We start from the raw sequence: 22,510 nt of genomic DNA on the forward strand, positions 1-22,510 counted from the left end.
ACACGTTATTATATCATTTCAAATCTTATTTTGGTGTTTTGGAGTGACACTGATGGTTTGGTAAACTTGTTAGCATGTTCTTTATGCCATAGTTATCTGCATAACTCTTAATAGCTATGTTACGTTAACATACAGGCCATGTTTGCATTCCGTTGTTCATGCATTATGTAACATGATCATACTGTACACTTATTCAGCATGTTGTTCTCTATTGTATTTTTATTTTAAATTGCGTTCCAAGATGACATATCTGTTCTATGTGTTGGATTTCATCAAGTAAATTTCCCCCCAAAATGCAACTTTATACTCCGGTGCGATTTATATATGTTTTTTTTCCTCTTCGTTGGGTATTTTATGGCTGGTGCGACTTATACTCAGGTACGATTTATAGTCCGAAAAAATACAGTACAAACTATCCAATTGACCTGGATATTGTAACCATAGGCCTAATGCATGTATCAGAAACCAACAACAAAAACTTGCACCAATCTTCTTGTAAAAGCAATGTTATTTCTGTTTTCATAACAAGTAGGGCTAGTGTCACGCGCTATCATAGCATGATATCGAGCATTCCGGAGGAAAACTACAAGTTAAATGTAATATTCTGCAACCCGCTCTGTATTCCATGGACTGTATTGATTTGCGCGAAAGGTATTCAGCGGAAAATTCCGCAAACATGGAATTGCGGATTACTGTGATGTACTATTTTATAGTTCATTACTTATTATTGATGAACATGGAGCGAAGAATCAGAAATGTGAAGGCTCATTTTTCAAGAATTTTGAAGCCAAAATGTCCTCCAATTCTGGAATGATCCATTTGATTAACGGTAGATAACTGTGGTGGCTAACTAAGCAAAAATGTGATGAAAACATTCATTCACTCAAGCTCAAATGTCTCGTTAAGAAAAAGAAATAGAGACTGCTTTCTCTCAAATGACTTCGAAGGTGACGAGATGAGCCACTTTAAATTGGTGCGTCTACCTACTACGTCGTAAACAACCCTCTTATAAATACGATGGTATCGTACGTCTGCGAAATTACCGACCACTTATCTTGCGCTGGGCACGAAAATAGAGCTCTTCATCTTTGTTTTTTTTCTGCAGAGACATGGCACCATTCAGTCAGCCTAACATAGAAGATGTCTTACCTCAAGCTACCAGCAGAAGTCCTACAGACGAGAGACAGCCACAAGATATGCAGGTACACACACATACATCCCCGCCCCACACACACGCACATACGTTGTCTTGGTGATTCACATGGATATTGTGTGAGGATTATTAGTCCAATGTGAGAACAGGTGTACTTCTGCATGTGGGTCTCTGACATAATGTCTCATGAAAGTGGGCCGTTTATGAAAGAAGTGCTTTGTTATTTTTCATGAAAGGTGATGTCAGTGGCCTATATAGTTTGTTAACAAATGCTTTCCAAGATTCAATGAAAATGTAATGCTGGAAGGTAGAACAGACAAAAGTGCACTTAGATCTTATTGTTGTTTGTATCTCTATGCGGATGTGATCATCCTGTTGGTTGAGTATGCTGCCACATGTTATGTCATATGCTGCATCATTGAGTTTTTTTGCCCCCCAAGACATTAAGAACAGAAAAGCTGGACACTAATGTATTGCAAGATGGGAGAGCAATTCTTTTTGTGAACAAACAGCAAACTCAGTAAATACAATCTTCTGCCCGCATAACAATATACCGTATTTTTCAGACTATAAGCCGCACCTGAGTATAAGTCGCATTTTGTGGGGAAATTTACTTGATAAAATCCAACACATAGAACAGATATGTCATCTTGAAAGGAAATTTAAAATAAAAATACAATGGAGAACAACATGCTGAATAAGTGTACAGTTTGATAATGTTACATGATGCATGAAAATGAAATGCGAACGTGGCCGGTATGTTAACATACCATAGCTATTATGCTATTATAGTTATTCAGATAACTATAGCATAAAGAACATGCTAACAAGTTTACCAAACCATCAGTGTCACTCCAAAACACCAAAATAACATGTGAAATGATATAATAATGTGTTAATAATTTCACACATAAGTCGCTCCAGAGTATGTCGCACCCCCAGCCAAACTATGAAAAAATCTGCGACTTATAGTCCGAAAATACGGTATTTTATTTTAGAATATGTTTGTGTAATTTGGGGTTCATTTTAGTTTTTACTAGGCAGGGATGACAAAAAATATTGTATGACTTCGCTGGTTATCATTGGTTTATTCTGTGTAAATTGCAATTCTCATCCATGTTTGCTATATTTGTTTAGCAGGCACAGAGTGATGACATCACGGCCGAACCCCTCCTGCGCTCGTGCGTCAGCACAGCAAGCATGAAGGTCAAGAACATGAAGAAGTAGGTGCTGTTTGCTATTATGGGCTGTAAACCAGGCCTCTTATCCAGGCCACTGTGATGAGATGGCCCCCCTGCTGTGCTTCTTCGCTTTGTCGGCCCTGTCATTTTTCCATCACAGCAGCAGAAAACTGAGGTGATGTGGCTGTGCTTTGTTTGTAGGCTGACATTCCCCAGAGGTCACTTCCCCCGCCTGGCAGAGTGCGCCCACTTCCACTATGAGACTGTTGATTTTGGAAATGTTGAGGTAACACCCCCCCCCCCCCCAAAAAAAAAAAAAAAAAATTACACTTTACATACAGCTTCATTTTGCATATCTTATTCGCAGAACCAACATTCATAACTGTATTATCAGCACTCCTAATTTGTGTCCTACTCCAAAAATGAGCCTTGTCATTCTAATCTCTTAATTCTGCTCTCTTAACCACTTTAAACCTGTGATTTCGCCCATTATTTTGACAGTAAAACGGATGAAAGGTGTTTATGAGTTCAATGGCAACATCATGAATGTAGCTGCTGCCAAATTCAAAATTTTAGGTGGTAGTTATGCTAACAGTGCAGCATACTTCTTGTATGTTCACCTTTTGCAGGTAGTAATTCCGTAATTTCCCGAATATAAGGCGCACCCGTGTATAACGCGCACCCCAAATTTACTTGTAAAATCTAGGTGAAATTATTGTAACTGTGTATAACGTGCACCCTAATTTTAGCACCATAAATAGAAGAATACAAGAAAACAGAGCTCGTGTACAGAAACAGAAATGTCATTTTACTGACTGGTGAAACACAGCACAAGCATAGCACATTTGTAGTTCAAAACATTACCGTAAACTGACAATATGTACAGTAATAATATGATCTGATAACTGCTTGAACTTACCAGAATCCAGGAGAAAACAAAACATGTGACTTTTCTTTTAAAGGCTGCTGTATAACTTGCTCGTTTCATCATGATGAATAAATGTTTCCTGCATGGATTGATACGGTAAAATGAAAGTGAGAACGTAAGTCGGAAATCCGAGAGAGCTCATCGCTGTCGACACAACTGTAACAATAGGAACTATTGTTATTTGGGTTTGAGTTTCCCGAGGGACAGATATAGTTGACGGACACAGGAAGTCTGTGTTGTTACGTTTGTTATGGTCCGAGTTGCGGAGCTGCAATAAACGTTGACTCAAATGAGTTCAAGAAACTAAATTCTGTGCTTTATGAAGAGTGAAAAAAGCAGAATTTAACACAGACGAAATCATTCGGCCGATCAGAGTGAAGTATTACCGTAATGGTCGGCAACGGATTGCCGCATACATTTCTTCAACACAACATGGCCGTGTCAATAAAATTTTTTAAAAAAAACAGTTTATATATATATATATATTTTTTCTGTCTCCATCCATGTACCCGTTTATAATACGCACCATGATTTTACAAGTTGATTTTGGGGGAAAAAAGTGCGCGTTATATTTGGGAAATTACGGTATTAGTTGAAGCTTTTATTGATGTCACAATAATAGAATCTGTGGCTTGGCCCAACTATAACCTTGTGTGTAAGGGGCCGTTTACATGGTTCCGTGTCTGTTCGAACCATGTCGAAATTCTGCGCGAAAACGATGTAGTATTCATAACAGGCCGTAGGGGGGAGTGCAGTTTTACAAGGCGACAGCCAATGATTCACTTCCTTGACAACAACCTCCTCAGACCGGAAGACAACATACCCGCCCACTCGAAGCAATGGCGTCCACACGTTTTTTTAAAAAAAATTTCATGTAAAATGGCGCAATATAAGAAGCCTTTGCTTCAAAAGGCACAAAAATGCAAACATGCGGCACACCACACAAAGAACAAGCCTACGTTTCTCCATGATTGCTGTGAATATTTAGTAGCAGCGACTGCGCATGCCCAAAGTGAAGCCATCGGAGCAAGAGCGTTCCGGTCATATGGCTGCGCAGCCGCAATCTAATCATTCCACTTCGGAGGCCGAAATTAAAAACGTGCGCGTTCTCCATCCGTTTTCGCCGTCACCGTGTAAAGGTGAGGCCATTCCGTTACACAATCGTTGCGTCTTGGTGTTGGAGCGTCACTATGTAAAAGGCGCCTTAGTTTTGTTACTAAGCTAAATGAATTAATTCAATGTAGTCGTTTATCAAACTTTCTCCCTTTACATTAACAGAAAAGCAATAAGCAATTGCTGTCGCCCAAAATGCCGCGGTTTTTGGTCGCATTCATGACAAATATCAATGTCTGTAGTTTAAAATACTTAACAATATATGAACATTATGAATCATAATTTAAAGAAACAAACTAGTTCAATGAGTTGTAATTAAAGTGCCTATGACAGGATTAAAAAATTGTCTTAAATAGCATTATTATGTGAATTAGAATCATATTTTGAGACGTTTCGACTATATACAACAATTTGGCGAAGTGCAGATGACGAGAAATTAGTCTTTTAATCTGCCGTTTAGCCACGCCTACCATTATAGCGCTCTAGCGTCCCCAATAGGAGGATGGCGTCGGCAGGGTCATGGTTTCATCCTTAGAATTCAGCCCATTGAGAGAGAATTATTCAGAACGGGGAAAATGCGAAGAGAGCCCCAAAATGTCATTGTTTCAGTTTCTCTACTCCAATATTTTTCCAGGATGTTCTTTAGTATTTTTCCCCAATTGCTAAATAAATGGTATGGTCATGACAAATAACAGTCTTGTGCTAAATGAAATATGAAATATTAAAAATTCATTTATTCAGTACGACATGGCAAAATGACTCCATAATGGTCAGAACTGTTCACTTCTTGCACCTCCCAAACTATATTTTATGCCACTGGAGTTTGTCCAGCTTTTGTTATTTCTCTGCCCCGGCTTCAGAGAGCTTAAACAAACCAGGAGGCGTGATAGCTAGCCGACATACTAACCCGAACCGAGTGATGTTTCAAAGTCTTTTTCTCGGCTTTCGAAGTGAAAAATCACACAGACCTACCCAGGATCATGTCACACGCGGGTCTGTTGATTGTCTTAGCCGATCGGTAACCCGCCTGGCGGCGTGCATGTTACAGCTCGTTCCCCTGCTGCGGGCAGGAGAGCTAGTTTGCCGGCGAAGCAGCTGGACAAACCGGCCGACGTCAGAGGAGCATGTAGCTACCACATGGTCAACATGAATATGGCGTAAAATAATTCTTTACTACATGGCGAACACGTAAACAGTGAGAGAGTGGCATACAGTTGTTGTGCAGCTAACATGGCGGAATGTGTCTGAGGAGAACTTTACTACATGTCCGTCCTTTAAAAGAAAGTTTGTAGTGTTTACCTTGTAATCATTGTACTCGCGGCCATTTTTAACACAACGTTGCAATATCTGATGGGGTTGAAAATTTGACAGAACACCGGGCACACGAAGAGGGCAATAAGCCGAGTATGGGGGGTGGGGGGGTGAAACAAGCCATCAGTTGTTGGCCGACTGGCACAAAACGCAAGCCACCTCCATATTAAAACTGTTAGGGTGTGCGACGAGGAGGGATCTAAGTGCAGACACACGGTGGTTGCGGTGAGTAATATTTATTTACAGACACCAGAGATAACGTGGCGGATGGGGGTTGCTTCGTGAGCCGGCGTGAGACGTGGGAGCTTGGGAGGAGACAGGCGTGGGAGCTCGGAAGGAGGCAGGCGTGGAAGCTCGGAAGGAGGCAGGCGTAGAATCCGACAAGGAGCGCGCAGAAGACAGGACCTGGGGCGAGAGCAAAGTAATCGTGAGCCGGGAATCAATGATATCATATAAAGAATGCGAGAAGCAACTGACGGCGAAACCAGACAAGTTGATCGGGCGACGAGGTGGAGCGTCTGCTTGGCTTTTAAAGCTGGCTGATGTTAATTGCCCTCAGGTGTGGCCGCTCCACTCGTCTGACCTGTAATCATTAAAAACATGCACACCTGCTGGAGGTGGGCATGTCTCAGAAGGAAGGGGAAGAGGACCTAACAGGACCTCCCCCCCTACGGGCGCCACCAGGCGCCCGACGGAGACGCCCCGGATGGGTGCGGTGGAAGTCCCGGATGAGCGCCCGCGACAGCACCCACCGGGCAGGGATCCAGGACCGCTCCTCCGGGCCATAGCCCTCCCAGTCAACAAGGTACTGGAGCCCACGGCCACGGCGGCGGACATCCAGAAGCCGCTCCACCCGGTAGGCCGGATCCCCGTCGACCGACAGAGGCGGCGGAGGGGGCGGAACAGGGGGGGCCAAAGGACTAGAGGACACCGGTTTGATGAGGGAGACGTGGAACGTGGGGTGGACCCTGTAATGCGCCGGGAGCCGGAGACGCACAGCGGCGGGGTTCACTATCTTCGTGATTTCGAAGGGCCCAACGAACCGCGGGGAAAGCTTCACCGACTCAGTCTTCAAAGGCAAGGACTTTGACGAGAGCCATACCTTTTGGCCGACAGTGTAAGCCGGCGCGGGCGAACGGTGACGGTCAGACTGGGCACGGGATCTCCCGGAGGCACGGAGGAGCGCTGCGCGTGCCTGTTCCCAGATTCCGGAGCAACGGTCGATATGGTCTTGGACAGACGGGACGGCGATGTCACTTTCCTGGGATGGGAATAATGGGGGCTGGTACCCCAAGGAGCACAGGAATGGTGACATACCTGAAGAGGCATTCGGCAGGGAGTTGTGCGCATATTCAATCCAGGGCAGTTGATCGCTCCAGGTGTTGGGGTGAGCTTGAGTGGTGCAGCGGAGGGCTGCTTCGAGCTGTTGGTTGGTACGCTCACACTGTCCATTCGTCTGGGGGTGGTAACCGGAGGAGAGGCTCACGCCAACGCCCAGGGCCGCACAGAAAGCCCTCCAGACCTGGGAAGTAAACTGGGGTCCCCTGTCGGAGACTATATCTGTCGGGATGCCATGCAAACGGAAGACATGGTTAGTGAGCAGGGTTGTAGTTTCCGTGGCTGACGGAAGTTTACGAAGGGGAATGAAATGAGCGGCTTTGGAGAATCTATCCACTATAGTGAGGATTACAGTGTTTCCTTTGGAAGGGGGCAAACCAGTGACGAAATCCAGGGCTATGTGGGACCAGGGTCGGCTTGGGACAGGTAGTGGGCGAAGGAGTCCAGAGCTGGGCTTGGTTGATGTTTTGCTGCGCGCACATACCGTACAGGCTAGGACATAGGATCTAGTATCTTCTGGCATGGAGGGCCACCAGAACCGCTGGCGTAGTACAGCCAATGTCCTACGGATGCCGGGGTGGCAGAACAGCCGGGATGAGTGAGCCCACTCCAAGACCTGGGAACGGAGACCCTGGGGCACAAACAGGCTAGACTGGGGACCGGCTCGAGGATCTGGGTGCTCACCATGGGAATCCTTTACTTTGCGTTCGATCTCCCATTCCACGGAGGCCAGGAAGCGGGTTTGAGGAATAATCGGCGCGGGTTCCTCCTTAGGTTCAATGCTTTGGAACTGACGAGACAGGGCGTCGGGCTTTGTGTTTTTGGAGCCTGGGATGTAAGAAAGAGCAAAGTCAAAACGGCAGAAAAACAAAGCCCACCTGGCCTGTCGTGGATTCAGTCTCCTAGCCGCCTTGAGGTACTCTAGGTTCTTATGGTCCGTGAGCACGAGGAATGGCTGTGGTGTGCCTTCCAGGTGGTGACGCCATTCTTCCAGAGCCAATTTTACTGCTAGGAGCTCTCTGTCCCCGATACTGTAATTGCGTTCAGCGGGTGAGAGCCTGCGGGAGAAAAAGGCACATGGGTGGATTTTGCCATCAGTGGGCTGGCGTTGGGAGAGCACCGCCCCCACGCCCGACTCCGAGGCATCAACCTCCACAATGAACTGGAGTGACGGGTCGGGGTGGACCAGCACGGGGTCTGAGGTGAAACGACTCTTGAGTTCGCTGAAAGCGGCGTCTGCAACGTCGGACCAGAGGAACGGTTTTGCGGTGGAGGTGAGGGCCGTGAGGGGTGCTGCGATCCGGCTGTAATTGCGAATGAATCTCCTATAAAAGTTGGCGAAACCGAGAAAGCGTTGTAGTTGCTTCCTGTCAGAGGGGCGAGGCCAGTCCAGAACAGCAGTCACTTTTGCCGGGTCCATCCGCAGCTTCCCACGCCCCACAATGTAGCCAAGGAAGGCAGTTTCTGGAACATGAAACTCACATTTTTCAGCCTTTACATACAGTCTGTTCTCGAGGAGCCGCTGGAGCACTAGACGAACATGGTTCTCATGCTCGTGTGGTGTGGGAGAGAACACCAGAATATCGTCCAAGTAGACCACCACAAACTTATTAATCATGTCACCGAGTACATCATTAACCAAATTCTGGAAGACAGCAGGGGCATTTGTGAGCCCAAATGGCATAACCAAATATTCATAATGACCGATGGGTGTGTTGAAGGCAGTCTTCCACTCATCGCCCTCCTTAACACGGACGAGGTGGTAGGCACTACGTAGGTCTAGCTTCGTGAAAATCGTAGCGCCCTGGAGGGGGGTGAACGCAGAATCCATCAGCGGAAGAGGGTATTTGTTTTTAACGGTGATCTCATTCAGGCCACGGAAGTCTATGCAGGGTCTTAGGCCTCCATCTTTTTTACCCACAAAAAAGAACCCCGCACCAACGGGGGAGGAGGACGGGCGAATAATACCCGAGGCTAAGGACTCGGTGATGTACGACTTCATCGCCTCCCTCTCTGGAAGCGAGATGTTATAAAGACGACCCTTGGGGAGAGTCGCTCCAGGAAGAAGGTTGATGGCGCAGTCGTAAGGACGGTGGGGAGGAAGCGACAGCGCGTGATCCTTACTAAATACCTGCCCAAGGTCATGGTAGCACTCCGGCACCGCAGACAGGTCGGGCGGCCCCAATTCCCGGACCGGACCAGACAGCACTAGAGCAGATTTAAGACAGTGAGTATGGCAGTAGTCACTCCATGCAGTTACCTTAGGGTGTGTCCAGTCTATGGAGGGGTTATGAGTTTTAAGCCATGGGAGACCAAGGACGAGCGGTGTTCGAGGACTACTAAAAACCAAAAAGGAGCTCACCTCTCGGTGGTTGCCTGACAGGATGACGTCGACGGCCTCAGTCCGTCGGTTCACGTTAAACAGGGGCTGTCCGTCCAGTGCTGTGGTCCTTAACGGGGCAGGAAGTGGGTGCGTGCACAGCCCCAACTGGTTTGCCAGGCCTTCATCAATAAAATTTTCGTCCGAACCACAATCGACTAGGGCGGTGACTGTGTGAGACTGGCCCTTCCTGGAGAGGGTGGCTGTGAGCTGGAGTCTGCGTGAAGAATTGTGAGACATGTGGCTCACCAATAGTCCTTCCTCTATTGGCGAGCCATTTCCCGGACGCACCGGACAGCCACGAATAAAGTGCCCTCCCTCACCGCAGTAAATGCATAACTGAGCCTTATACCTGCGTGTGCGCTCCTCCAGGGACAGCCTTGTGCGGCCCAACTGCATTGGCTCAGTCTTGTCAGAAGGGGGCGACTTCGCCTGCACAGTGTCAGCTGCCTGGGCAGGAAGTGGCGGTAGTAGTGGAAGGGCAGGGAAGATTTTGCGTGTGGCGTCCAGCTCTTCTCTGCGTTGCCTTTCTCGCTCGCGTAAGCGATTGTCAATATTTATTGCCAAAAGAACCAGGTTTTCCAAGGAACTGGGCTCGTCCCGTGTGGCCAATTCATCCTTGAGGGATTCGTTCAAGGCGCGGGTGAACACTTCCTGGAGAGCCGCGTCATTAAACCGGCTTTCCGCGGCCAACGTCCGGAACTCAACCGAGAATTCGGCGACGCTCCGAGGCCCCTGGCGAATGGACATTAGCCGCTTGGCTGCCTCTTTGCCACGGACTGGATGATCGAAGATCTTGCGCATTTCCTTCGTGAAGCGGGAGTACGACACACACACGGAAGAACTCTGCTCCCATATTGAAGAGGCCCATTCCAAAGCCGCTCCGCGAAGGCAGCCGATGAGGTAAGCAATCTTTGTACGGTCCCCTTGATACATGGACGGCTGTAGTTCGAAAACAAGGCTGCATTGGACCAAAAAAGCCCGACACGTACCGAGGTTTCCATCGTAAGGTGCCGGTGCGGGAACGTGCGGCTCCCGGTCTGCAGCTGATGACACCAGGTTAGTTACGGGAACGTGGCTTGGCGAGGCGGCGGCGCGGCGAAGGGGAGGCGGGGAGAGTTGTGCTTGTATGGCCTGGAGTGAGTGGGAAATGTCCGTTACCTTATGGAAGAGGAAGTCAATGGCTTGGTGGTGGTCTCGGAGTGACGTGGGTGAGCCGGTGGGTTTGTCTGCGAGATCCATTATGGCCCGATCAAACTGTTAGGGTGTGCGACGAGGAGGGATCTAAGTGCAGACACACGGTGGTTGCGGTGAGTAATATTTATTTACAGACACCAGAGATAACGTGGCGGATGGGGGTTGCTTCGTGAGCCGGCGTGAGACGTGGGAGCTTGGGAGGAGACAGGCGTGGGAGCTCGGAAGGAGGCAGGCGTGGAAGCTCGGAAGGAGGCAGGCGTAGAATCCGACAAGGAGCGCGCAGAAGACAGGACCTGGGGCGAGAGCAAAGTAATCGTGAGCCGGGAATCAATGATATCATATAAAGAATGCGAGAAGCAACTGACGGCGAAACCAGACAAGTTGATCGGGCGACGAGGTGGAGCGTCTGCTTGGCTTTTAAAGCTGGCTGATGTTAATTGCCCTCAGGTGTGGCCGCTCCACTCGTCTGACCTGTAATCATTAAAAACATGCACACCTGCTGGAGGTGGGCATGTCTCAGAAGGAAGGGGAAGAGGACCTAACAAAAACGTGTGCCATGATCCCAGTATTTGACATAATACAAAATACGATGTTTACTCACTTCCTCGTTAGTCCAATGGTCCCACAGTACTAGTAGTAGGGCTTGTTTTGGCCAATATCCACGGTGAATGGGAACCTTTTGAAACCCGTAAAGGCTCACGCGCCTCTCCCTGGTGCAGCAACAATTTTCTGCAGCACATTTGGCTGCCGTGATGCAAAAAATAAACGAATTAATCCGCAAAATCAGCTGAATCCGCAGTCCATCTGCATGCTATAAAGCAATGCTGTATTGTGAGATGCTGACCCGGGTGACGTCACATTCGCATTCGTCCTAAACCCGAGACGAGATGGAAATAATTAATTTTCATGGCACGGGATTCAAAAATTCAATATATAAAACGAGCACTTCAACGCACATCCAAGCGGTCCATGTCATTCAGGAGCATAAAACACCTCGTGAAATATGAAATAAACATGCTTTTTGGTGTCATACGCACTTTAAGCCAAAATTTACACAAACAGACAATTAAAAATGTGTGTAGTCTTTTGTTGGGTACAGCTCAGTGAGTGACATAACTGAAGAAAAAAGTAGGCAACACAGAATCGCAACAGATTGAATCTCGCCAAACTCACAAGTCATTACATTGAACGAGTTCAACAATTACAATTATAGTCTGTGTCTGTTTTTTCAGTTTCAGTTTTCAAATTAGGGAGGAAAAATTACTCTTGACAGTGACCGTAATCATTCAAGATCATTTTCCAAAGATATTGCAAAAAACTGGGAAGTGGAAAAAATGTATACATTTTTCTTGATTGTCAGTATGTGTGTATCCTGCCATTATCAGTTGTACTGTATATAAACAAAGTATATTAATGTTTGTTGTAAGAGTGTCAATATCTATTTTAACTCCCTTCTTAGAAAACTGAAAATTAACAAAACTAACGTCAGCTGAACTAGCCAAAACTTCCTGACCCAACAGCTTAATAAAATGAGTCTTAGCTGAACCTCGGGACTTTCTGTCATATATTTAAATTCCAGCAATGTATATGACCCCATTAACATGCTAATGTTGCATCACATTTACAGTGATATTAGCATTCATCTCAAAGCACTGCTCTTGCCTCACGTACTAGGGTGAGCTCTTTTGGCAGTGTCCCACTTGGAAGGGGTGGGGGTGCATTTGAAGGACAATTACGCAAACATTGTTTGGACTGTGTGTAAATCCAGTCTTAGCGATAACATCCAACTCTCTATTAAGGACCCCAGATGTGCAATTTGTCCCTCCTTAGCAAGTGCAACAAAGCTAATCGGCGAACCGGGGAGACGTCAGTCAAGACGAATTTACTCGGCTCTCTTGTGGTGCTAGGATAATTGCAGTCACCTGCGTCGGTGGTGTTCGGGGGGTGTTTGGTTCAGACGCAGTGAAGCGCAAGTGGCTGTTCAGTCAAGTATGTAAGCATTGCTGTGTAAATGTGAATGTGAGCTGTTGACAAGGTTCTTTGCCTGCAGATGGCAGCAGTTGTGTACTGCCACAAAGCACCTTTTGGTTGAATGCCAATAATGGGCTTCAAGGAAAGCCAATGTGTCTATTTGATTAAAAAATATATATTATATAAACAAAAAAGATTAAAATAGAATAAGAAAAATAATAATAAGAAAGACAGGTGACCTGCATTCTGTCAGTAACGCATTGTATCGGACAACAAAATACTAGGCTTACAACTCTGTGATGTCATAGACTGGCATGGGGGAGGGTGTGGAAGGATCAGGTCTGACAGAACCACACAAGGACAGAAAGGACGTTCACTGCCCGAGTACACCCCCCATCGTATCTGATCTCCCGCAATCCCCTAACGCAGCACCAGTAATGTGTTCACAGCGCCAATCATATCCAGGTCTCTCCGTCTCTGCTTGAGTCAAGCACCCGCATCCACTGCCAAGCCGCCTTTTGTGGCTGGAGAAAGAACCGCTGTTTAGAAGGGGCAGGGAGGGATGAGCAGGATGGAGGATGGGAGGGAGTGGGGCGGGGGGGTTGGAGGCAGCACACAGGACAGGGAGGAGGGGAGTCTGAAAGTGGGTGAGAGACAGTGGGAAGCATCCTTGTCTCATATTGATGTTTGGAATGTGAGTATACGCACCACAATTCAGCCAGAGAAGAGCATCGTTTCATGAATTAAACTCATTAAGATAGCATTTTGCTTTTCTGTGGAGCTTTTGGGAGGTCATGGATTAAACACTAGAGCTGCTTCCTCCAGATTTGACTCAGGTAACAAGCATGTGTGACTGCCTTTGTGCTCATGATGCATATCTTCAATGCAAACTTTTATTTCATCCTTTGCCGATGACTTTGTTTTTGCATCGGCGTATGTTTTTACCTGTTTGAAGAATTACTGAGAAAATGACTAAGGAAATGATTTGAATTTTGCAACATGGTGCTGATTTTCTCTGTGAATAATGCATGGATCTTATACTGGGTCAACAAAGAATGACACAGTTTGGTGCTGATTCTTCAAAATGTGCAAATCAATGATTTGTTATCAGTCTTTTTTTAACTCTTGCTTACATTTCTGCTGGTAGTAAGCATAAGTTTGTATCAATTTACTTTGTTTGGCCTTGGTGCAGGTCTGCGCTCAACTGACAACCTCTGCTAAGGGAGGGCTGCCTGTGAATGATCAGGTCTCAATGCTAGTATTGTGCTCTATTGCTGTCAATGGCAGCCAAATGTTAAAAGGCACAACCAAAGAACCTGTGCCAAGGAGGGTTCAATGCTGTGTGTGTTTTGTTTGGCCATTTATATTTATGTTGGCTGGATTCAGCAAATCTTGACGATAAAACTAAATAAAAGCCATTTAAATGTAAGATCTGATTTAGTATTTTTATTACATTGTAACAGATGATAATTTGCATGCATATAGTAGTTTAGTGCATCAATTAGTTAGGTGTCAATTTGAGATGTTTTTTTTTTGCCTTGGTGGGGGTATCGTGATAATGCTATTCCATCAATACAATTTGGTGTGAATTCTGTTCATGAGCTGTCTAATCCCACCTCTCCTAATCCTCCCCATTCAAAGCTCAGTCTGTTGGTATTTAATACAAAAAACTAAATGGTTGTTCATTGATTTTTAACAGACAAGCGGTGTCTCATTCAGTCTGGTCTGTTTCACCACCTCGTGGTATTTAACTGGGTCGACACATTGTGTAACAGCCCGTCTCAATATACTTCAAACTGTTATAAATAACTAGAAGCTCCCTCGACTCACTGCTTTCACATCAGCCAATTTATTCCCAAATGTTACACACACATATATATATTATATACAGTGCCTTGCAAAAGTATTCGCCCCCCTTGAACCTTGCAACCTTTCGCCACATTTCAGGCTTCAAACATAAAGATATAAAATTTTAATTTTTTGTCAAGAATCAACAACAAGTGGGACACAATCGTGAAGTGGAACAAAATTTATTGGATAATTTAAACTTTTTTAACAAATAAAAAACTGAAAAGTGGGGCGTGCAATATTATTCGGCCCCCTTGCGTTAATACTTTGTAGCGCCACCTTTTGCTCCAATTACAGCTGCAAGTCGCTTGGGGTATGTTTCTATCAGTTTTGCACATCGAGAGACTGACAATCTTGCCCATTCTTCCTTGCAAAACAGCTCGAGCTCAGTGAGGTTGGATGGAGAGTGTTTGTGAACAGCAGTCTTCAGCTCTTTCCACAGATTCTCGATTGGATTCAGGTCTGGACTTTGACTTGGCCATTCTAACACCTGGATACGTTTATTTTTGAACCATTCCATTGTAGATTTGGCTTTATGTTTTGGATCATTGTCCTGTTGGAAGATAAATCTCCGTCCCAGTCTCAGGTCTTGTGCAGATACCAACAGGTTTTCTTCCAGAATGTTCCTGTATTTGGCTGCATCCATCTTCCCGTCAATTTTAACCATCTTACCTGTCCCTGCTGAAGAAAAGCAGGCCCAAACCATGATGCTGCCACCACCATGTTTGACAGTGGGGATGGTGTGTTCAGGGTGATGAGCTGTGTTGCTTTTACGCCAAACATATCGTTTTGCATTGTGGCCAAAAAGTTCAATTTTGGTTTCATCTGACCAGAGCACCTTCTTCCACATGTTTGGTGTGTCTCCCAGGTGGCTTGTGGCAAACTTTAAACGAGACTTTTTATGGATATCTTTGAGAAATGGCTTTCATCTTGCCACTCTTCCATAAAGGCCAGATTTGTGCAGTGTACGACTGATTGTTGTCCTATGGACAGACTCTCCCACCTCAGCTGTAGATCTCTGCAGTTCATCCAGAGTGATCATGGGCCTCTTGGCTGCCTCTCTGATCAGTTTTCTCCTTGTTTGAGAAGAAAGTTTGGAAGGACGGCCGGGTCTTGGTAGATTTGCAGTGGTCTGATGCTCCTTCCATTTCAATATGATGGCTTGCACAGTGCTCCTTGAGATGTTTAAAGCTTGGGAAATCTTTTTGTATCCAAATTAAACACTTTTCCTCTTTAAACTTCTCCACAACAGTATCTCGGACCTGCCTGGCGTGTTCCTTGGTTTTCATAATGCTCTCTGCACTTTAAACAGAACCCTGAGACTATCACAGAGCAGGTGCATTTATACGGACACTTGATTACACACAGGTGGATTCTATTATCATCATCGGTCATTTAGGACAACATTGGATCATTCAGAGATCCTCACTGAACTTCTGGAGTGAGTTTGCTGCACTGAAAGTAAAGGGGCCGAATAATATTGCACGCCCCACTTTTCAGTTTTTTATTTGTTAAAAAAGTTTAAATTATCCAATAAATGTTGTTCCACTTCACGATTGTGTCCCACTTGTTGTTGATTCTTGACAAAAAAAATTAAATTTCATATCTTTATGTTTGAAGCCTGAAATGTGGCGAAAGGTTGCAAGATTCAAGGGGGCCGAATACTTTTGCAAGGCACTGTATACAGTATATTTATTTATTTTTTAATTTACACCGAGCCTGGCTAAAGAAAACATTTGGTTTGAGAATGCTGAAAAGGATGCCTTTTCAAAGCCCTCATATGTATTTTATACTTCACGATTGATGAATCTGTTCTGTAATAATGACATGTAATGGACAAATGGTTAAAACTGTCATGAAAAGAGATTCTTTGAGAGTCTTTGTCATAGTTTTTCTATGTTTGAAGTTTGAAAGTAGTAGTTATCTCCAGGTCACATCCACAAAGAATGTAAATTGTTAAAACTTGAGTGGCCCCAATTTGTAACCATCTACCCCTTACACAGACATTTTTTATCTGCTTCTTTCTTAGCTGGCCTTTGCAGAGGGACAGAGTGAAGGAGCAAAGGGGACCCAGGACTCCAAAGAACTCCTCTTTCTGGTCCAGATCACCTGCCAGGTATTCTTGACTTGTAAACACAACTACCCCTTTCAAGTTTTGAATGTTTTTAAACTCTGTCTTCCTCATCCAGGCTCGAAACTGGCTGGTAAAGAGATCCTATGAGGATTTTCGTGTACTGGACAAACATCTGCATCTGTGCATTTATGACCGGCGCTACTCTGAACTTACCGAGCTGCCAAAATATGAACCAGTGAGGGACACGCATGAGGTACTTTATGTCTCCTCTGTGTCAATCTAATGAGTATTACCCCTAATAGTGTTTCGCTTCAGTCAGTAACCAAGATGTTGGCTACCTACTTGTCCCGCTTTTCCGTCATCGCTGACAATAAGATCAACTGTGGTCCAGTTCTAACATGGATGGAGGTAGTAAAGTTTCTTATTTTTTGTGTGTGTCTATAGCGCACATGTTAATTTTAGGGGTGTAACGGTAAATTAAAATTTAATGACTGTTTAGTTCGTTTTTTTTAAGTGCTCTGTTCGGTTAATTAATTTAAATAGAAAAAATGGGGGGAAAAAAACTTAAATTCCTTTTATATTTAAATATTTACACAACAGAACTTAAATAATAATATCTAATCAAATAATATCTAATAAAATAATTCATCATGACCAAATCTTAATAAATTAATCACAAATAAATACGCACAACTTAACTTTGAATCCTTTGAAGCACCAGCAGACTGAACATGACAAATTTAACTATACAAGCTTAATGTGTTTGGCTAGAAAGATTAGTTTACCCCAGTGGTTCTTAATCTGGGTTCGATCGAAACCCAGGTATTCGGTGAGTACCGGTAAGTCAAAGGGGTTCGATGAAGGTTAAGGCACTCAGGGCCCTATTTTTGGAAGCTGACTAAATCTGGGCAAAGTGGTGTTTTAAACCAGGTTTTGGACTGGTTAGTCCCTAATTTACAGGCTTTATTCCAGTTCTTCCAACTGCTAGTCCTTTATCTGATGGGAGAAGAAACAGGTTTGCTCAGTAGAAGGTTAACTCTCACTTGGTATGAGAAAGTACAACAGACCTACAGGTGGCGTGCACTGCGTTTGACATAAAAAAAAATATTTACATCACATTTTACACAATGAAAATAGTATGAGAGGCAAGGGTGAGACGGAATGAAAATGTCAATATGAAAACAAAAATAGAAACAGTGTGAAATGAATTGAGTTTAATTTCATTTTCCAATGTGAAACGCAAATTAAAAGGCAAAATTATTTGTTGTTCAGGGTGTTTCATTAAATTTGATATAACTTGAGATGTAAATATGACAGAAACTGCACAGTCAAGATTAATGCAACCATGCAGGTTTAATGTTGAACAATATAAGATACTGTACATTCCCCAGCAAATTTGAACGAAAGGTTCTAAGATATGCACATTGGGCCACTCTTGGTTTAGTGATCTGATGATGCTGCAGGCATAAAAATAAAAACCTACATTTTGGCCTGTTTAAACTCTTGCTGTCTAAATGTGAAGAAATCTGAACTAAATTTCACTTAGGTTTTAGCTTGCTAGCTTAGATATATTTATTTTTGAAAAAAAAAAAAAAAATCTAATTCCAAGGGGTTCGGTTAATACATGTGTAAAACTCATGGGGGTTCGGTATCTTTACCAGGGTTAAGAATCACTGGTTTACCCACATTTTCTGCAGAAAGTTCAGATCGGTGACAGTGACAGTATTGAGCTCAGTTTCTTTCACGTACAAGCAACATTCATTGACAATATTGACACAAACTTTAGTTCAATTACAACTTCAAGTATTCCCAAACAGGACCGTGGTAAGGCTGGAAGGTTTTCCAGCTCACTTTGCCCGCTTCTCGTGCGCCACCCATGCGCCATGGAGCAGAAACTCCTCCGGGACCTAAATTCGTCAGTTTAGGCTTGTTAGTCGTTATACGAAAAAAAAAAAAAAAATTACGGAACATTACCGAAAAGTTAACCGAACCGAACATGCAAAAAAACAAAACTGTTCAATACATCCACGTAGACCGTTGCACCTCTAGTTTACAGTATATTGTAGCAATATTATAAATATACATGTTTTTTATGAAGATTGACAACAAAGGGAACCATCTGTTGGTCTCCGAAGAGTCATCTATCAATGTCCCCGCCATCGCTGCTGCACACGTCACCAAGCGCTACACAGCCCAAGCCACAGATGAATTGACTTTTGAGGTAACAAACAGATAAACAGATAAAAGTATGCAGGAAGTCCCCGGGTTATGAATGATTTATTTTCCTACGCTGGCGACGTAACCCGGATTTTTGCATAAATCGGAATTAAGTATCCCTAAATAGCCCCTAAATCTCAAAATAGCTATCCAAAAACATGTATTATACGTCATATTAATAAAGTAAAGTAAAAAAATAAGATACTGTACTTACCATCAATGCTGTTACTGTTAAGCCCCTTTCAGACATACGCTGAACTCCAGTTAAGTCCTGGGTTTCAAACGGCCCTTATGTCTAAAAGCAATTTGCCTGGTCGACTGACACAGAGAGTGCACGGACATTAACCGGGTTGCGTCCTAGTATAATGTCCGTGATTCAACCAGGACACATGTATGAAAGCAGCCGGTTAATTCCCGAGTCACAGCGTGAAGGCTGATGCCTTAAATATCATGGTGGGCCAATAGTCTTTTCTTCTCTCTTCCCAGTAAGACGAAAATCTGTAAACATCACAATTATCAACATGGTAAACTGGAAAGATAGCCAAATTAAACTGAAAACACAACAAAATTAAATTGCTACTGGATCTTAGAGCCAAGGAAGAGACAGTCCATCGTCCATCTTTGGAAATGTGTGGTTTATATTGTTGCCGGCGCCGACCAAACATGACGTAATGTCCTGTTTATAAAATCTCACCCACCCCCCACCCTCCCGCACAGAGAACGGCAAGTCGCCAACATGTGCCAGTCTGAAAGTGTCCAACCCAAGTGATTCCCATGTCTAAAAGCCATGAAAACGGGTACATCCCATGTCACATTACACAGGAATTTAGCGGGATGTACAGTGAAGAAAATAAGTATTTGAACACCCTGCTATTTTGCAAGTTCGCCCACTTAAAATCATGGAGGGGTCTGAAATTTTAATCGTATGTGCATGTTCACTATAATAGAGATATTCTAAAAAGAAAAATCCAGAAATCACAATGTATGATTTTTTAAACTATTTATTTGTGTGATACAGCTGCAAATAAGTATTTGAACACCTGAGAAAAAGAATTTTAATATTTGGTACAGTGGCCTTTGTTTATAATTGCAGAGATCAAATATTTCCTGTAGTTTTTCACCAGGTTTGTACACACTGCAGGAGGGATCGTGGCCCACCCATCAGTCAGGTTTCACTGTCACAGTCAGCTGTCACTGAGAAACACAAGAGTTTGAGCTCTCTCCAAAGGTTTTCTATTGGGTTTAGGTCTGGAGGCTATACTAGAACCTTGTTATGCTTCTTACGGAGTCACTTCTTGCTTTTCCTGGTTGTGTGCTTCGGGTCATTGTCATGTTGGAAGACCCAGGCACGACCCATCTTCAATGCTCTGAATGAAGGAAGGAGGTTGTTCCCCAAAATCTCAATACAGGGCCCCAGTCATCCTTTCTTTAATACAGTGTACTCGTCCTGTCCCATGCGGTGAAAAACACCCCTAAAGCATGAGGCTACCACCCCCATGCTTCATAGTACCGATGGTGTTCTTGAGATAGTACTCATAATTCTTTTTCATCCAAACACTTTTAGTGGAATTATGACCAAAAAGTTCCATTTTACTCTCATCTGATCTGATCACAAAACTTGCTCTCATGACTCCTCTGCATCATCCGAATGGTCATAGGCAAACTTAAGACGGGCCTTGTCATGTGCTGGTTTAAGCAAGGGAACCTTCAGTGCCGTGCATGATTTCAAACCATGACGTCTTAGTGTATTACCAACAGTAACTTTGGAAACGGTGGTCCCAGCTCTTTTCAGTTCATTGACCAACTTCTGTCGTGTAGTTCTGGGCTGATTCCTCACCTTTGTTAGGATCATTGAGACCCCACGAGGTGGTACATGGGCCTCCACTCCGATTGAGATTGACCGTCATGTTTAGCTTCTTCCATTTTCTAATGATTGCGCCAACAGTTGACCTTTTTTCACCAAGCTGCTTGGCAATTGCTCCGTAGCCCTTTCCAACCTTGCGGAGGTGTACAATTTTGTGTCTGGTGTCTTTGGGCAGCTCTTTGGTCTTGACCATGTAACAAGTTTGAGTCTTACTGATTGTATGGGGTCGACAGTTGTCGTTATGCTGCTGTCGACCTCAAACAAGTGCATCTGATTCAGGATAATACATGGAATGGAAGTGGAGTTTTAATAGGCGGACCAACAGGTCTTTCAGGGTCAGAATTCTAGCTGATAGACAGGTGTTCAAATACTTATTTGCAGCTGTATCACACAAATAAATTGTTAAAAAAAAAATCATACATTGTGATTTCTGGATTTTTCTTTTTAGACTATCCCTCACAGTGGACATGCACCTACTGTACGATGAAAATTTCAGACTCCTCAATGATTTCTTGTCTCTAGTCTGAACTTGCAAAATAGCATGGTGTTCAAATACTTATTTTCTTCACTGTTAGTCTGAAAGGGGCTTTACGCGACTAAAAAAAACAAAAAAACGACAGGAGACAAAATGGCAGACGGGTCTCCGCTGTCGTAAAGTCGAAATCATGTAAATCAGCTATGTCGTAACCCGGGGACTGCCTGTATACTATTCAGTTTTTATGAAGTACTGTAAATGATGAGTAGACTTGAGTAAAAAAAGACTGGATACAAGAAAGCTCATGACAACCTGCTGTATCACATCCTGGGTTCTTGTTTGAATTTTGGGTGATATTTTTATTTTTAATTCATTTTTTTAATCATTTGTAATAAAAAACACAAATTAATTCATGATATCGAGTTCAGGAGTCACCATAACCCTTTGAGAGAAATCCAAACTACCGAGTTCCTTGCGATAAAAATTCATTTGTTACCTCTGGTCTATTACATTATAACGGACTATGTCTTCCGGTGTCAGGTTGGGGACATTATTTCCGTCATTGACATGCCTCCCAAAGAGGACACAGGTTGGTGGAGAGGAAAACACGCCTTTCAGGTATTTAATTTTTAATTTAAAAATGTAATTTTATTTTTATTTATATTAATATTTTTATCATTAATTTAATTTAAAAAAAATAATAATTTTATATGTATATATGCTAACCAATAATGCACTTATGTTGATGAATGTTTTCAGGAGAAGATAGAAATAACAACATACAGTATAACATCTCTACAAACTTCATTACACTTGTCTAAAAGGTCATTGCTTCCATCCCCACAATTAAAGGAAAACATATTTTTGGGGTGAAATAATGTAATAAATATATGTAATAAATTTCATGACGATTCCATGCTGACTGAACTAAACGAATGCCGGCCACAGTGGCATTTAAACATTTTCTGCCCCAAAGCACCTCCTTACTCTGATGCTCACTGACCTATTTTGCTAAATACACTCCCCTTGCCCACTATGATACTGTAGCCTGACAGCTACACTGCCCTTTAAACCTACACGTATTCAGTATGAACATGTCTTGTCACTTTTCAGGTTGGTTTTTTCCCAAGCGACTGTGTTGAGTTGATAAATGACAAGCTCCCCCCCAGTGTTCAAAGCTCGGTGCCCAAACCAGGTACATCACCCCATCTTTCTTTAATGCATAATTTATTTACAGCTTTCTCCTGGGATCTGAGACAGATTGCAATCAAGTGTTGTTTTTTTAAATACGTTGTGAATGTCAGTGTGTAAAAAGCATGGCAAGCTGGTGACCTTCCTGAGAACTTTTATGAAGTCGCGGCCACCGCCGCAGAAGCTTCGCCAGCGCGGAATCCTTAGGGAGCGAGTGTTTGGCTGCGACCTCGGTGAACACCTCCACGGCTCGGAACATGAAGGTAAAA

The 22,510-nt window shown here is 43.8% G+C and overlaps 1 protein-coding gene across 3 annotated transcripts in view; it reads left to right on the forward strand.

Annotated features, from left to right (window-relative positions):
• The window catches only part of LOC130917353 (rho GTPase-activating protein 32-like), a 56,888-nt gene that overhangs the window by 13,207 nt on the left and 21,171 nt on the right, over positions 1–22,510 (forward strand). The window contains exons 3-12 of one of the 3 annotated variants that reach the window (XM_057838669.1): positions 1,106–1,202; positions 2,291–2,376; positions 2,536–2,620; positions 16,450–16,536; positions 16,610–16,747; positions 16,810–16,902; positions 18,593–18,715; positions 21,591–21,668; positions 22,164–22,245; positions 22,355–22,504. In XM_057838669.1, coding sequence (XP_057694652.1) covers positions 1,106–1,202; positions 2,291–2,376; positions 2,536–2,620; positions 16,450–16,536; positions 16,610–16,747; positions 16,810–16,902; positions 18,593–18,715; positions 21,591–21,668; positions 22,164–22,245; positions 22,355–22,504 — 1,019 coding nt within the window. Of the gene's footprint in view, positions 1–1,105; positions 1,203–2,290; positions 2,377–2,535; positions 2,621–13,235; positions 13,409–16,449; positions 16,537–16,609; positions 16,748–16,809; positions 16,903–18,592; positions 18,716–21,590; positions 21,669–22,163; positions 22,246–22,354; positions 22,505–22,510 lie in introns of those variants that run through there. The other 2 variants (XM_057838670.1, XM_057838671.1) reach the window with 2 other exon arrangements.

Source organism: Corythoichthys intestinalis, chromosome 6 (genome assembly GCF_030265065.1).
Source record: "Corythoichthys intestinalis isolate RoL2023-P3 chromosome 6, ASM3026506v1, whole genome shotgun sequence".
Lineage (NCBI taxonomy): Eukaryota > Metazoa > Chordata > Actinopteri > Syngnathiformes > Syngnathidae > Corythoichthys > Corythoichthys intestinalis.